Source organism: Canis aureus, chromosome 7 (genome assembly GCF_053574225.1).
Source record: "Canis aureus isolate CA01 chromosome 7, VMU_Caureus_v.1.0, whole genome shotgun sequence".
Classification (NCBI taxonomy): domain Eukaryota; kingdom Metazoa; phylum Chordata; class Mammalia; order Carnivora; family Canidae; genus Canis; species Canis aureus.
This window is the reverse complement of record NC_135617.1, coordinates 45976-63919: the sequence shown is the minus strand read 5'-3', so window position 1 is coordinate 63919 and position 17944 is coordinate 45976. Positions and strand designations below refer to the sequence as shown.

Sequence of the window (17944 nt, the reverse complement as noted above, 5' to 3'; positions counted from 1 at the left end):
TATTTTGAACATTTTTCCAAAACAGCCATTTCCAACTGCTTAGCAAAGATGAGAAATTATAAGATATTCCATTCACATTTGTTAACAAGACTGAGATGGTTTAAAGTTAAAAGTGGTGATTTAAAGGTAACCCACCCTGTAAGGCAAGCTGGGTGGACTAAATAAATTCCAAAAACCTTCTTCATAAGATGGGTTGGCCATCATGGAATGAGCTGACCAAAGGTCATCTTTTCCAGATAAATTTCTTGCTCATAAATACAAGCAAAAAATGACACAACCTGTTTTTTTTTTTTTTTGTCATTTCTAAAATACAAAAACAGGCACCTGGCTGGATCAGTCAGTGGAGCATGTGACCCCTGATCTTGAGGTCTTGAGTTTGAGCTGCATGTTGGACGTAGAGCTAAAAAAAATTAAAATGCAAAAATAGCTCTGAAAGACAAAAAAATAGCAGAAAATGAAAGGAAAATGAAATTCTACTTTCTAGGTTCATCCTGCTTAAAGAACACAAATTACAACAAAATGATTACTTCAGCTTTTATTTTTTAATGAAACATAGACCAATAGTTCCAAGATACAAAATTAACCAGTTCTAAAGTGATTAATAACAGCACACCAATCAATCCTTCCTCAGGGGAACAGTCTCCTCCCTGATGCCCTCCTTAGTCACAATGCAGATTCTGAGTGCATCCCCAGTGTACACATCCCTCTCCGCTGCAGAAATGAAGACGTCTTTCACAAGCCGCATGGCTCTGTCCAAGGACAGCGGGACATGCTCCACATTCTGCATGTTCTTAAAACCAACCTGGTGGGACAGGAAACATGGTTGAGGCATCATGTGACAGTACAAAGGTGGCTCCAGCCTCCCCAATGCCTTCACAAGTCTGGGGACTCATAATGAATAGATCACACACAAATTTAAAATGTCTCTCAACTGAGAAGCTTCCAGAGCTGACTGAAGGTCTCACAGGCAGACTGGTTAGCAGTCCCAGGTCCTGCACCAAGTTCTGCACCACTTAGCAGTCCCAGTTCTGCACCAAGCTCTCACAACATTCCTAAAGCCTGACAAATATTCACTGAGACAAAGCTCCTGCTCCTGAGAAGCACACATACCATTATACAATATGTTACCATTAAGAGAAAAGAGCCAGGAGAGCCCCAGCAGCTATTAACTAAATCTCCTTTGGCAGAAGACACACTTGAGTATGGGGGCACGAAGGATATAGCAGAGTCAGACGGCAGTGACAACGCAGACCAAGGGTGTGCTGTGCAGAAGCACACCACATGGATGGGAGAGGAGGCAGGTAAGCAATACACACAAGTGACTACACGTTTATGATATATTTCAGAAACACAAGGAAGTAAGTTTGGAGGCAGAAAGGATGCTGGGAAATGCAGACCTGAATTTAGGCAACAGTAACAGAAAAGGAGGCAAATTAAAAATGTACTTGGAAGTTAGAATACAAAATAAGGGGACACAAAAATGGTGAATATGTGGAGAAAAGAATTTTCAAGATGTTCAGGTAAAGGTGGCAAGAGAATTGAAAACACAGACCGAGTATTATAGATACAAGAGGCCTGGAAATCACGAGAGCACAGAAGACACTAAAGCCCTGGGAGAAGGTGAGAGACCACAAGAGAGCCAGCAGAACACAGAGACTGTAGACTGGGGTAGGGAAAATCAGCCACACAAACTCAGCAGGGACATACAAGCAAGCCTCGATTTCTCCACTCTCCTCAGCTGGTGAACGGAACTCAGAGGGAAGCACTCTGTGTTAACGTCATGACCAGCCTGGATGCGGTGTCATTACCTGGTTGTCAAGCAGCGGCTGGAGCATGGCACTTGCTGAGCCTCCAGCCTTGAAGGAGTCTCTCTGGTAGGAACCTACTGGGTCGAAGCTGTACACAGCTCCCTTCCCTGAAAGAATAATACAGTCGCCATAAGGGTGCATCCTGACCATAACCCCAAGCCACAGTAAAACTAAATCTAGTCCAAATGTGACACAAAGTCAACTATGAACTTAGCTAAAATTTTAGCCAAATTTCAGTAAGAAGCATGTTCTGTTATCCTCAGCAGTCTGCTCACCTACCCTCAGAACATGATCAGAGGCACACCTGCCCACTCCTGTCTCATGGTGTTTTTGCCACCCGGAGCTCAGCTCCACGCTCTCATCAAGCTGACATCAGCCATCACCGCCCAGTGGCTCCGATACGTATGTGGACAGGAAGCAGTCACATATACTGCTGGTTAGCAGTCACAGGTCCTGGGCTGAGTTCTGCACTAAGCTCTTCACGATGTTCCTCAAAAACGAGTGAGTGTAGTTCTAGCATAGATTTGAGTTTAAAATTCTCCTACTGCTGAATGTGAATAGTCGCAAGGAAGATTTACTGTGTTTTTAAACTTAATAGTAAGCATCAACACCATAAAAAACTGTTTTAATAAAGGGGAAATTTTGGAAAAACACAAATGTCACATGCAAAAGGTTAGTTGTGCCTAAGATGTAATCACTTGCTTTGTGCTACCAGATTTAAGAATCACTTTTGCAAAAACAAAACATAAAAAACAGAAACACTAAACCAGAATCTGAATGTACCTATTCTTTTTTAAGATTATATTTATTGGGATCCCTGGGTGGCGCAGCGGTTTAGCGCCTGCCTTTGGCCCAGGGTGGGATCCTGGAGACCCAGGATCGAATCCCATGTCAGGCTCCCAGCGCATGGAGCCTGCTTCTCCCTCTTGCCTGTGTCTCTGCCTCTCTCTCTCTCTCTCTCTGTGACTATCATAAATAAATAAAAATTTAAAAAAATTTTTTTAAGATTATATTTACTTATTTGAGAGAGAAAGAGTGAGCGAGCACGCACATGTGAATGCGCCCACACATAAGCAGGGGGACGGGCAGAAGAGGCAGCAGACTCACCACAACCTGAGCTGAAGGCAGATGCTTCACCAACTGAGCCCTCCAGGAGCCCCTGAATTCTTAACAAGTCACAGAGCACTAAGAGCAGAAGGATAAATGGGGCTCTGAGGCTCACCTGAAGCATGCACAAACTGCTAGGCCTTGTTAAAGAACAATCTGGCAGTAGAATCTATCAAAGTGTAAAAGTACATACCCTATGACCTAGTAATAATCTCACTTATAAATCAGATCTACCTATGAGAAGGCTTATTCTGCATCTCTTAAAAGAGCAAAAATATACAAACACTCTAAAATCTGTTAGCCCAAACTGGTATGGAAGAGAAAAACGGGACTGCCCCCAGGCCCACAACCACAAGACAACGTAAAATGAAGAGCTCTGTAATATGTACAACACAGTCCTATTTTGTTTAAAAGCATAAGAAAAACATGTATTTGTATAAGGCACACAAAAAAGTATGTAAGATAAACTGCAAACTGCAGTTAGTCATGATTGTGGGACTGGAGGGAAGAGAAGAAGGGAATCACTTCGTGTGCTTCCATACTGGATCTGTTACAGAGCACACCTGCCACTGTAATTTTTTTAAAAACAACTGTGTTTTGGGTGTGAGAAATCATGGGTCATTTATGAGCTAGGACTTAGAAGTGATATAACTGACCTTCTAGCACATCATCCCAGAACTGAAACACCTCAATAATTAACCTGGGAGATGGGAGATTAAGGACAGTTGTCTCCCTATCCATGGACCTCCACTACCCCCAGCTGTGTGTGCTTTTCCTGATGCAGAATTACTTACAATTCTCTGCTGAGAAGGCAGCATCTAGGTGCTGAGGCTGCCCAGGGAAGTGTTTTTGTGGGAAGAGTGGGACAAGATCGAGATCCCAGTGGGCAGTTCACGAACTATATATACAGCACAGGAAAAAGGGACAGGAAATACAAAGCGAAAAGAACAATGTATCTCTCAGGAGGCCAACAGGACACAAGTACAACGAGGCCCAAAAGTTTTTACCGAAGGCAGAACTAATCTCAGGAAAACCAAGAGATGTGAGGAAGAGAAGAGTGGGATAAATTGAAGACCAGAGATTCAATGACCTTCCCCCCCACCGCCGCCCCCCCCCGCCCCCCCCCCCCGCCCCTTAGCAAAGGCAAAACATCAGAGAAGGGCATGAATCTTGACTACAGAGTGCTTTTCCTCATCAAAAATAATTCTTAACCTTAAAAAAAGCAAACTGGCTTCAATGTAAAAATAAAGTCAAAACAAGTCCTAGAAAGAAATAAAGGTAAACCCTCCCTTCTAATAGAAGAGGACACTCAGAGCAGTTAAACACCAACAGATTGGACTGTACGAAATTCTGAAAATTCTGGATACCCAGACACTCCTCAAGATGGGAGACAGAAACATTCTTGGGAGGCATCCACTGCTGACATTACAGAGTTGACACAGTTGGATGGCATTCTTATAATTTTTTAAAAAGACTCATGGAAAAATGGAAAACTGACATACCAGTGCAGACATGGAAATGAGCAAAGGTCAGCACATAGGTCAGTCTCAAAGAAATGAAAAGGTAAATAAACACAAAAAACGCCCAACTTGAGTACACTTATATAAATCAAAACCATAAAGTATTTATTAGGTAAAGATCTCCAAAATGTGTTAATTCTGATAGTGGTAAGGATGCAAAAAACTACCCCAGTGCCCCAGGTAGGAGGGGCACTGGTGACCCTTTCTGAAGGGCAAGCCAGGGGTGGCATCGAAATGCCAAAAATATATATTCTCTGACCCAGCCAACTCAATTTCTGGGAATGTTTTCCAGGGAGGTACACATGGTTGAAGTATACAAAACTGTACAAGACTGTTCAGCATATTGTTTATATTAAGAAAACTGCGTAATGACCTTCAAAGGACAGGCAGGCAAACTATGGCATAGCTACACCCCATGTAAATCAGCCCTGAATCCTGAGGAGTCTACTCAGGAGCACAGAACAACTCCTTGACAGTACATCCCACCACAGACATTCACATTATATACTCCACTTATTCATCACACCAGCACATGTGACCACCAAGATGCCTAGAAGCATGCTGACCAGAAGTTTAATACTAATTATCTCTGAGATAAGGATTGGGGTGATGACTACTTTACCTCTGTATCTTCCTGTACTCTTTGAAACCTCTACAGTACCATTGTTTTTGTTAAGGAGAAACTAAATTCATTATTAATTTCGTGGAAATATTTTTAAAGCATGACTCTAAGTAGAGTCAAAGGCAGAGGTTAAAGCAGATGGCTACTGAACCTGTGAGCCTCAAGGGCAGCTGTGGACCAAGCATCCTAAAGACAATCACTGATCCCACTGTCCAAAGTTCACCTGTTGACCCCAGTGTCCTGAAGGACAGTCAGGGACCCAACTACCCTGAAGATCTCAAGAAGGAGCACTGCCCTCCAGGTCTCTGTCTCCTCAAGAGAGCAAAACAGGAAACAAGGTCTCTTGAGACCTTAGTGGAGACTCTGGACTTGGGGGCACCAGGCTTATATGCAGGCTGTGTAAGGGAATGAAACAGAAGCAGCAAATGGAAAACAGACATACCATGCCACCTTTACTCAGATTTTGGCATATCAACCTTCAGTATGAACTGTCAAAAATCAACAGAAATTTGAAGCCTCTGACATAGAAGTCAGGAATAAACAAACCAAATGGGAAAAAAAAAAAAGTCTGATAAAATGCAATGCAAAGAACACAAGAAAATGTCAAAGAAAGTACAAAAAATATAACAAGAACATACTTTAAGAAAAAATTTAGGAAGCCAGAGAATAAAAAAAGTTCTTGGGAAGTGAATGACAGCAAAAATAAGAATGTGGCCAAAGGGGCAGCCCAAGCAGCTCAGCGGTTTAGCATGCCTTTGGCCCACGACATAATCCTGGAGGCCCGGGATCGGGTCCCGCATCGGGCTCCCTGCATGGAGCCTGCTTCTCCCTCTGCCTGGGTCTCTGCCTCTCTCTGTCTCTCATGAATCAATAAATAAAATCTTAAAAAAAAAAAAATTGTACCAAAGGTAGGAATCTAAACCTGAGGAAATCTTCAGAGAGGAAGAAAAGGACTAGTGGGCAATATGGCAAGGGGAACATTATAAAAGAAAGATCACAATGCAGGTGGCTGTGGAGACAGTGAGGAGGGAACAGGGGGAAATCTAGAAGACACTCTGTAGAAGGAGCATCATTATAAAATCTCAGAACACCAGGATTAGATCCTAAGTCACATAAAAGGTCTCTTGGCTTTGTACACCATGAAAGCAAGGAAATAAACCAAGAAGAGGAAAGAAAGCACAGGTAAAAGCTGGAGTACCTTGGGAACAGACAGGACTGCTTTATGACACACATAAATTGCTCTAAGAAATAAAAACAAATTTAAAGGATAACCAAAGCAGACCAGAGAAGATTTAAAAAGACAATTGGAAATGCCTGAGAGGGACGCCTGGGTGGCTCAGTGGTTGAGCGTCTGCCTTTGGCTCAGGGCATGATCCTGGAGTTCCGGAATCAAGTCCCACATCGGGCTTCCCCACAGGGAGCCTGCTTCTCCTCCTGCCTCTGTCTCTGCCTCTCTCTGTCTCTCATGAATAAATACAAATAAAAAAATCTTAAAAAAAAAAAAAAAAAAAAGGAAAGAAAGAAATGCCTGAGAATACCACCAAAACATTAAAGAACAGGGCTAACTCAAAACACACCCCAGTCTCCCTATCTCTCAGCAAAACTCAAAGGACACCGTTTGTTCTGCTAAATTCAATGGTAGCTATTACAAATGTGACTAAAACATGACTTTATTTATCAGACATTCAAGTCAGACGTAATTTAAGTGAAAAAGTGCCCATGAGCACGCTGGGTATGCAAGCTAATCTGTGGCTAGGATTGAATTACCTTATTAAGGGTAATTTGTTTCTACTGACCATTTCTATGCTTTACACTTACTTTCTTAGTTTTCAAGTAGGTTGAAAGCCTTGAAATACACTGTGTTAACATAACCTGTCTACACGTAAACCACAGTCGATACTATGACTAGAAGGCTCCCAGAGGCCACATATGGGTAAGCTAGTAAGATAGAAGGAAAACAAAGGAAAAGCCAGTGGACTAGAAGAGACAGGGATACAAAGTAGAGTGAGGGGATGAGAGGAGCCGAACTCATTATCCAGAAATGTTCCCTCTCAGGAGATAGATGTATTTCAACATACTATTATCAGCCAGACATTTCTGTAACTTCTTTACTCAATGGACTACTGTAAATGGTGGCACAGATCTGTCCTGAGAGAAAGTACCTGGTTTTTTGGAAGCAACCAAAGGTCAGTCCAAATGAAACCCAGTGAAAACCATCAGTGTCCCTGCACTGGATCAAAACAGGAGGACAGGGGATCCCTGGGTGGCTCAGCAGTTGAGCACCGCCTTCGGCCCAGGGGGTGACTTGGGGTCCTGGAATCGAGTCCCACCTCAGGCTCCCTGCATGGAGCCTGCTTCTCCCTCTGCCTGTGTCTCTGCCTCTCTCTGTGTCTCTCATGAATAAATAAAAAAAATCTTTAAAAAAAGAAACACAACAAGAGGACATATCAAGTAACACGACATTTTCTCAGGCCCTTCTCATCGGACTCTGACAGGAAATCAGTGGTGCTTCAGAAAACACTGCAGGGTATGCATACACTTCTTTGAAGGCATCACTTTTTAAAAATTTAAGCAAATATGTTTGTTATGTAGAATCATAATTAAGTCAAGCTTCTCCAAATCAGATCTCTTTCTGAAAGACCGAAATGCTAATTATCTAACTACTGAACTCATACGAGATCTGCAGAAAATAGTAAAATAACAGCCTGCCCAATAGTCCTTATTAGAGCTTTAGTATATAATCTGTGATGTGCCTTCGGATCATCTCTTTCCCTTTTAGCTTCAGTTTCGTATTGCTTTAATTAACAGAAAATAAAACTGTTAGGCAAGATGGTGTTTATGGTTGAAATCTAGATGGAAACACACATCTAAAAAATGCCACCCCCCTCCCTTCATTTTCCAGAAAAAAGAATTCTACCTTCTTCATCCAGTCCCCCAATGATGTTGTAAACGTAGTAGGGAAAGAAGCGCCTTGAGTAGAGGATTGTAGACAGCATCGCAGCAATCGCCCCTGTAGTCATGGTTTTGTTGTTAGAATGCTTATACATCTGCAAGTATTAACAAAACAGGCACGGAGAGGCAAAATATAATACAGACCAGAACCAGCAAAGTAAAGTTAAAGGGTGAACACTTATCTTGGTGAAAGGGTGCCTACTGTTCTTTCATCATCACACACAATACTACCACACCATTCGGGGGGCTATACACATTTTTAAGGGAAAGGAAGTTAAATTTGTCCTCAATTCTCTATTTTCCATGCCACCCTTATCTCAGGAACGGCTCATTCAAGAGCAAATGCCACACATCAGGCATCAGTAGTGCATGGGAGGATGATTTAAGTCCAGCTCTCCTTTACTCTGCCTCTAGACCAGGGCCGCAGCAAACTAGAGCCCGTGGACCAAGTCCAGCCCACCAACTACTTCTGCAAAGAAAGCTGAATCAGATCGGAGTCCTATTTGTTCATTATATATTATCTACCTACATTTGCTGGTGCACTACAACAGCAAAGTAAATGGCCCATAGAGCTGAAAATAATTACTCTCTGGTCAGTTTGCTGACCCTTGACCAGACCCACATACAAGCCCTTCTCTTTGCAAAGTAGATACGTGTGAGAACAGGAGGTATGAGAGCAGAACCCTTACTCTGGGAAATGGTCTTACTCCTTAAAGCATCTATAATGGCGAACTGAAGTATCCAAAGCAAATCTCATTGTGATTTTGAAACCTAGATTTACTGCACTCTTAGGGAATTCTAAATTATCCGAGAAATTCTAAAAAAATTACAAACATAAATTTAAGTTCACCAATTTATCACCCACAAAGCAAGCATCTCTAAAGATTTACCTAAGAATATAGGGCAAAATAACAAGTCAAAATACTGAAAACAGATTAGGAAAAAATCTTCATTTCATTTCAAAACCAAGCATCAACATTTTAATCACCACACCATTTATGTAATAATGTATGAAAGAAAAATTTCAAGGATGGTATGATTAAATTGAATTCACTGTTCCTTGTTATATTTTATTAACACAATGCTTACTCTGCTAGTCATGTATACCAGGAAACATATGTCAATAAATGTATGCCAATGAAGCTTTCAGTGTAAAAATTTCAAATAACAATAAAACATTGAATGAAATAATTTCTATATTCTAATGAGCTATTTCAAATTTTTTCAAAACCAGATATTAAACTTATTACATACTCCAGTACCTATGACATCATTCATAAGTGCATATAATCTCAAATGTTATTCACAAATAGGCAAAGACAGGATGTGATTATAGCTAAGTTCTTCACACATCAGGTGGCCTTACCAACTTATAAAAATTGGGACACATATCCTACAAAATTAAATCCTACTCCAGCCCAAATCTTGTTTGCCAGCTAAGAAGAGTATTTACTATTACGGATAAAATCCATTTTAATTTAAAGATTTACTTTAGAGAAAAAGAGCATGGACACACACTTGGGGGGGAAGGTATGGGGAGAAAAAACTCCAGCAGACACCGTGCTGAGCACACAGCCTGACATGGGGCTCCACCTCGCAACCCTGAGATGACGACCTGAGCTGAAACCAAGAGTCAGACACTTAACCAACTGACCTACTCAGGTGCCCCTAAAACCCATTTTAATACAGTCTAAATTATTCCTGGTCTACTCTCCTTGAAATTATTTGAAGTTACATACTGCTTAATATACACAGGTCCTAATAAAAATCCAGACATGCATTTGCTTTCATTAAGTCAGTATTCCTTTGTTCTTCATTCCTACCCATCACACACAAAATACATGCAGGCAGGGACACTGTCAGCCTCTCTAAAACCTGCAGAACAGGTTAGAATGGCTCATTCTCTCACTTCCCCCTCGGACCACCCTTTCCTACTGTTTCACCCCCACCTATCACGTGTCACAACTTCTTCAGCTGGCAGTCAACTAAAACCAATCAAGGAATCAGGTGAGGACAGCTTAGATGGTATCTTTCATCCAAACTCCTGCCACATCTACTCCTGTTTCTGCTTATGCGTCCTGTCAACTAAGAATTCAACGTTGGAAGGAGGGAAAGCATGTCAGCTGATGGTATCCAAAACCAAGCACCCGTCTACAAGCTTGCCTCCACCACAGAATTTTTGTTTTTGAAGGAAGATTATCTTCAGGAGAAACCCTTCCCAGGCTACCTTGGAAAAGGTAGAGAATCTTTATATCGTACAGAGATTTTAAGAAAGGGAATATCCTGCAGTTTCACATTATGCTACTTTCACGTGGCTATATTAAGTTTCTTTTCATTTCTAGAATAGACTGTAATTTCACCTGCTAACCTAGAGCTTCTCCAAGTATTCTGAACAACAGTCCTGTCGTATGCTTCAATCAATCAAAGAAATTGTTATTAACTTTACACAAAAGTGTCTACCTTTAGTCTTGCTTCAATAATCTTTGTCAGGGTGAGACAGTCTCCATGAAAACCGCTGCATCCAATAACTGTTTTGTCTGTTCTGTAAAAAGCATATTTCAGGAAACTGAGCTGGTTAGACAGTAAAATAAAACACGCTTTGGGCAATTTTAAATTTAAAATTCCTATTTCCATTATTCACCAAATGGTACTGCGACCAGTTAGACCCGTTGGAGGGGTGGGGTAATCATCTTATTCCCTACAATAAATAAATTGTGGGTGGATCAAGGACTTAGAGACAAATGAAAGAATGGCCTAAAGAAAACACAGGTGGTACAATCTTGGGTTGAGAGCCACCTATTTAAATATGATACAATTCAGTATCTACACAGAATAGCTTCATCAACCTATGTACCAATATAAAACTTTTTTTTTTTTTTTTTTTTTTAAATTCATGATAGTCACACACAGAGATCAAGAGAGAGAGGCAGAGACACAGGCGGAGGGAGAAGCAGGCTCCATGCACCGGGAGCCCGACGTGGGATTCGATCCTAGGTCTCCAGGATCACGCCCTGGGCCAAAGGCAGGCGCCAAACCGCTGCGCCACCCAGGGATCCCCAAATTAAAACTTTTTAAAAAAGATTTATTTACTTGAGAGAAAGAGAGAAAGACACACACACACATGCACAAGTGAGCATCCGTGTGCCCAAGCAGGAGGGGCAAGAGTGGGAAAGAGAATTTCCAGCAGACTCTCCACTATATGGAGCCCTCCACAGGGCTAGCTCTCATGACCCCGAGATCATGACCTGAGCCAAGACCAAGAGTTGGGACACTCAACTGAATGAGCCCCTAAGCAACTCCCAAATTAAAACATGGAGAAAAATATGATAAAGAAAAAAATCATAGATTTGATCAAAGTCTAATGTTAATTTCCTTAGTCTGAAAGGGCTTCTATAAATATCAAATGCATCGACACAGTGTCTCACTGGATGTAATGTATAGCATGGGGACTACAGTTAATAATACTGTATCGAGTATTTCAGTTGCCAGAGATCTTAAAAGTCCTCAACAACAAAAATGTGTAATTTTGTATGGTGACAGATATTAACTGGCCTTACTGTGATCATTTGCAATATACATAATCATTATATTGTATACCAGAAACCAGTCATGTCAATTATATCTCAACTAAAAAAAAAAAAACAAAAAACAACCTCAAACAGAAAGATTGGTATAGTTACAGGAGTCACATAAAAAAGAGACAGAAGTCACCATAAACATATGAAAAGTGCCTTCATGTTGTTCACAAATCCAAATCTACACAGGAGATTATTTCAACCTATTAGACTGGTTAATAATACATAACGCTGCTGAGGTTGTGGAAAATGGTACTCTTAATAAATAACTGGGCAAGAATATACAGCAGTTTAACTTTTTAGAAGGGTCATTTGGCAGTATCCAGTAAAAGTTTAAGTGAACATTACTTTTACTCAATAATTCCACTGCTAGAAGTTCTACCTGTAAATATATTCAAGTAAGTTTGCAAAGATATATACTACAGGCTTACTTGTGAAAGTATACGTGTTATGCTAATGACTCTTCAAAACAAAGCAAAAAAAGGTAACTTAAATGCCCACCATTGGGGAACTGATTAAATTTTGATAGAGTTAAACAAATTTAACCAGGTCTCAAAGATTCCTAAACTTTAATATCAATCTATAAGGAAACCTACACCAATCTCATCAAGAAATGTAGCAGAGGTCACAAGATAAACCCTTCCTTTCAGAAATTTACACAAACCATACCTGTCCAGGTAGGGAGACCACTAAGACACCTCTGGGGGCATCACCAGCATTTCCCCGACTATCCCTATAACCAATCTCACTGCACTGAGTTAAAGAGCTCCAATCTCCCATAAGGCTGCAGCACCTTTACTACCAAGATGGGTGAATAATACCAATAGAATAAGACAAAATGTTGGAGCTTTAGGATGCTTTATACCAAATACTCAGATATATCAATGGAAAGGGAGTATGCATGCAAAGAATAAAGACTAAATGTAGAGTCTCAAACAGGTGGGGAAGAGGCAGGTTTGGGTCTAAGTCAGCCCCAAAGGGCTTGGTGTACATAGGCGGCTTCAACCCTATGTGTGGTTTAGTGCTGAAGATGGATAAGAAGGACATAGGAAGTTGTTAATGTTCTCTCTATCCATCTATATGCCTACAGTTATTTCATAAGAAGAAAGAAGAATGGGGGACAGCCCGGTGGCTCAGCGGTTTAGCGCCGCCTTCAGTCCAGGGCCTGATCCTGGAGACCTGGGATCCAGTCCCACATCAGGCTCCCTGCATGGAGCCTGCCTGCCTCCCTCCCTGTGTCTCTCATGAATAAATAAAAAAAAAAATCTTAAAAAAAAAAAAAAAGAAGAAAGAACAGGTATTCCCTTCAGCAACACATACATTAAAGTAGAACATTATGAAGATGAGCAGAACCTTGTAGGAGAATGGTTATTTGTAGTTATAGTCCTCAATTTTATCTGTGACATTTACTACTTTCAAATTATAAAACATCTTAGAAGAAGAAAAAAGGTAGTATCCACGCACTAAGAATTAGAGAGGAGAAAGGAATACTGAAAGATGGAAAAGCACATGAAGAGGAGCGCCTGGTGGCTCAGTCAGTGAAGTGTCTGCCTTCGGCTCAAGTCATGATCCCAGGGTCCTGGACTGAGTCCCATACCTGGCGTCCTGCTCAGCGGGGAGTCTTCTCCCTCTCCCCTTCCTGTGCGTGTGCACACATACTCTAATAAATAAATAAGATCTTAGATTTTTTTAAAAAAGTACACGAAGAGAACTGGGAAGATGACGACAAACCAACATCAGCTGTTCTCTAGAGTAGGGTGTGGGCCAGCTCGACAAGGAAAGGTGGAGCCCTCCTCCTTACAACACAAGGTCCTTGAACCTCGTCAATTCATTCCTATTACAATTCAGGCTTAAATAGGCTCTTTGTGGACTGAGGAATTAACCACCCTTTGTAACTGTTTCCAAAAATCTTTAGTTACAAACCACTGCTCATCAGTGCAGATTTCATTTTCACGTCTTAGAAAAAATATAGCTAGCCCATTATGACTGTGGCTTTTTTTTTTTTTTTTACCCAAAACATTTAATTTAACCATAACCTAAGCAACTATACCTATGAGCTTTAACCCTAACATTAAACATGCAATGGATTAACAGAAAAAAGAATACAAAGCTATATGATAAAATAATTACAGTAAACGCTAACAGCAAGAGCCATGTGATAGCATAGAGGTATTCACTACAAAATTCTTTTACCTTTCTTATGTATTTGAAAATGTTCATGATAAAACATTAAGGTAAAAATATTTCCTGCTAGTACAGCAAATATCATTAAGACTGCATATTGAATTATTAGGAAATACTAATTCAGAAAACAGTTTTCTAAGAAAAATGCAAACTAAGCTCCAAATATGCAATCTAAAAACTCATTAAACAAATTGTTTAGAAGTGGAATCTCTTACAGCATGAAATCATCACAAGGCACTAAGAAATGTGACCCTAGAAATATTTACTTACAATTTATAACACTTGGGGCTATCCCGGGTGTGAATTGAAAACCCTTCACTCAATCGAGTGTCAGAAGCAACAATTGAAAAATCTTCTCCAGCGATTGCCAATACAGTACTGAGGGAAAAATAAAGGAGACACAAAAATTAATGAATATTTGTGGATGGCAATAGCATCTCTCTCTAGAGAACAGTCCATAGCATATGTTGAGACAAAACCCAATAGCTTTGACCAAGAGTAGGGCTCAGATGAACAATCAAAGGGAAATGATTCCTGGCTACAAGTTGTCCGGGGGAAAAAATGTAGGTACTTCCTAAAAAACACAAGCCTAAATCAGAGCAAAGGTCACTAGGCAGAAGGTAACCAGAAAAACCACTGAATTATCATATCATTATCAAAAATGAAATACCAACCTTGAGCAAGATACTGATATCACAAAACAGGGCCATAACCCCTGCCAAGGGGATCAGGTATAGACACCACAAATCAAGTTTTCTGTGCTCAAAGAAGGGTTTAATGTTTTTCATGTCTTCATATCCAAGCCCTTATCTACCACTCAGTAAACACCCAAATATCTTGGAAATGAACAAAGAACAAACCTTTTCTTTTGTGACTGTATAATTTATGCTGTGTTCTGAAAAGGTCTAAAGCATGAATTCCCAGAGTAGTTTAATTCTGGATCTAATTCTGGATCTCTCACTCACCAGGTAGGAGACCCTGGGTAAGCTGTTTAATTTCTCCAGGCCTCAATGTCTTCATATATAGATCAGAGATCCTAACAGTAACTACCCTTACTAGGATTTTGCAAGAACTAAATGCACTAAGAACTGTAAAGCCCTTTTACTTTGCCGAAGGACATAACTGATCCTGCAATGTAAGCTATGATCACGTGGCTTACATGTGAGAACCTGGGCTCGGGGTTTACTGGACCTGTCCTTGCCACTTCCTAGCTCTGTGACCACAAATAATCCACCTTCTCATTGCTGGTAATACCAGTTCCTGTGTTAAGAGGATGACTGACTGTCGAATGACACAAACCACAAAAGTACCTAGCACAGCACTAAGAAAGAAGTACTAAGAAATAGAATATAAGCACTAAGAAAACATTATCCATTATTTTTACTAAGGTGGGACGTGCACTAAAGCTCTGAACTACAAAAGGATGGCATTCCAAATATGGACAATGGATAAAGAGAGTCAGGTAATGATCAAAATAACACAAACAACTTATTAGGGTGTTTCTTTGTGTGTAAGCTAGTGGAGGAACATAAAGCTTATGCAGTGGACAGGGGTCTGACCTCAGAAAATCCCACACTAAAGACTGTGAAATGAGATCAGCTCCATATACACATGCAGTAGAGTTTTAAGAAGACTGCCGTGACAATAACACACAATATGGGAAATGGCATCAAAGCACTGTTCCAAAAAGATTAATGCAGCAGTGAGGTAGCGGGGTGAACTGGAAGAAACCGGGATACTGGGGAACATGAACGCACGAATCGTGCAAGTCTTTGTCACTACCAAAAGCAGCAGAAGCACGAAGAGCCAACTGTGATGTCCAGGATTTCACACGCGGTTGGGTAGCTGATGGATAATTCTGAGCAAGAAGGAAAGATGACTGAGGATCAGCTTGATTTTTGTTCTAGTACCTCGAGTTACGGGGACAGAAGAAAATCCAGGTAGAAATGTTTCATTTAAGAAGCTGGAAAAGAGGGACTGGGGAGAGGTAAACCTGGAGAAACACATTCGGGAATCATCCTACCCCGAATGAGACGTGAGAATGTTAATGGGGTTTAGCTACATTTAAAAGAAACAGAGTAGAAGATGGGGAACCGAGCCTTGTTTTGCAGAGACAAAGGCTGCCCGAGAGCCGGCAGCAATAAGCGCTAGAGAAAAAGGAGAAAAGACTGGAAAAAAGTGACTTGATGATCACATGATCGTAAGCTGGATCGCAAGGAGCTGGAGCGGCAGGTACGGAGTCCCCAGCACCCCGCAGCCTCCTGCTTTGTAACCGCCTCACGATGGGCCAGCAGCCCGCCCGGGACGCGGGGTCAGAACCCGCGCCCGGCTCAGCCTCCAGCTGCCGTGCCCGGAGCGGCCCAACCTCTAAGAGCCCGGCCCGTCCGTGAAAACGGAGCGAATGCCATCTAGCAGTCGTTCTGGAAATTAAAAAAAAAGAGAGAGAGAACTGCTTACAAGGTAGGGAACGCGTCCCTACGGGTTCCCCGTCTACACCGTGAGAGCCGGGGGCACCGACCGCTGGGTCCCCCCCGAACGCCGGCGCCGGCCCCGGAGGACGGCCCGCCCCGCCCCCGCCGCCGCTCTCCCGGCAGAGCCCCGGCTCCCACGCCGACCCCCGCGCCGAGCGGCCCAGGCGCTCCGGGGCTCACCCTCCGTTGAAGGCGTAGGGCGAGAAGCGCAGCTGCTGGGGGCCCGCGGCGCCGTCGGGCTCCATCGCCAGGTCTCGGCCGGGTCCCCAGCCCCGCGCGGCGGTCGACAGCATCGCGGCGGCGGCGGCTGCTGTCTCACGGCGAGATGGCGCCGGCCGGAAGTCCTCGCGCTTCCGGCTTCCGGCTTCCGGCGGCGCGCCTTCCGGCCGCTCTGTCTCGCGCCTGTCGTTGCTCCTCTGGATAGCCGGGCGCCCCCTATTCCGAGGAGGCCGACTCGTTGTTTTTCCTAAGGACGGTTTTTCTTTCCTGAAGAATCGTTCGAATTCACGCCTGATGGACAAGGAATTTAAAGTCTGACCACACACAAAACAATTGACCGTGAATGGACCAGGATGGACCGTGGATGGGCCGTGATGGCCCATGAGTGGATTGTGGATAAACCCTGGATGGACCTGGATGGACCGGGATGGACCAGGATGGACCTGGATGGACCGGGATGGACCTGGATGGACCAAGATGGACCTGGATGGACCGGGATGGACCAGGATGGACCGAGATGGACCGTGATGGTCCATGAGTGGATTGTGGATAAACCCTGGATGGACCCTGGATGGACCAGAATGGACCTAGATGGACCGTGATGGACCGTGGATGGACCGTGATGGACCACGATGGACCGTGATGGACCGTGATGGACCACGATGGACCTGGATGGACCGTGGATGGACCGTGGATGGACCGGGATGGACCGTGGATGGACTATTGGACCGTGGATGGACCGTGATGGACCGTGGATGGACTGGGATGGACTATGGTGGACCGTGGACGGACCGTGATGGACGATGGTGGACTGTGGATGGACCGTGGATGGACCGTGATGGACCGCGATGGACCGTGAATGGACTGTAGATAGACCCTGATGGGCCGTGGACGGACCGTGACCATCCGTGGATGGACTATGATGGATCTTGAGTGGACCTTGGCCGTACCATGGATGGACTGCGGCCCGACCCTGAGTGGACCATGGCTGGGCCGTAAGTGGACCGTGGATGGACCCTGAAGGACTGTGATGGACCCTGGATGGACTGTGGGAGATTTCCTCATGTTTCACCATCTTTTAATCTCCAGATGTGTTTATGCACTTCCTTATAGAAATATTATAATTTTAGGAGCTTAAAAATATCATCTCAAACAACAAGCAAAGAAGCAATTGGCTCCTATAGGATGGACTACCCGATAACATGTGTGTGATTTGGGGACCAGAAAAGATTTTTGAAAAGTACTTGTTTTAACAGTTTCCCCATGTTTTACTGTAAACAAAGGATAAAACAGGATTTTCATTATTGGTTATGGACAGAAAATTATACTTATTCTGAATCTGTTCTGTCCTGAATACAAATGGGTATAAAACATTCTTTATCCCTAAGGAGTTCACAACCTTACTGATATGTATAATAGAGTTGACCCTTGAACAACACAGGTTTGAACTGCACATGTCCACTTACATGCAGATTTTTTCCCCAAT

The 17944-nt window shown here is 42.6% G+C and overlaps 1 protein-coding gene across 1 annotated transcript; it reads right to left on the bottom strand.

The window, feature by feature from the left end:
• Positions 1-520: 520 nt before the first annotated feature.
• On the bottom strand, positions 521-16587 carry PSMB1 (proteasome 20S subunit beta 1). Its single transcript, XM_077902667.1, has 6 exons — positions 16420-16587; positions 14039-14146; positions 10470-10551; positions 7975-8104; positions 1809-1915; positions 521-802 (listed from the first exon to the last, which is right to left on the bottom strand). The coding sequence occupies exons 1-6, from the start codon at positions 16530-16532 to the stop codon at positions 617-619; spliced, it is 726 nt and encodes a 241-aa protein (XP_077758793.1). The 5' UTR covers positions 16533-16587; the 3' UTR covers positions 521-616.
• Between the last annotated feature and the right edge of the window lie 1357 nt (positions 16588-17944).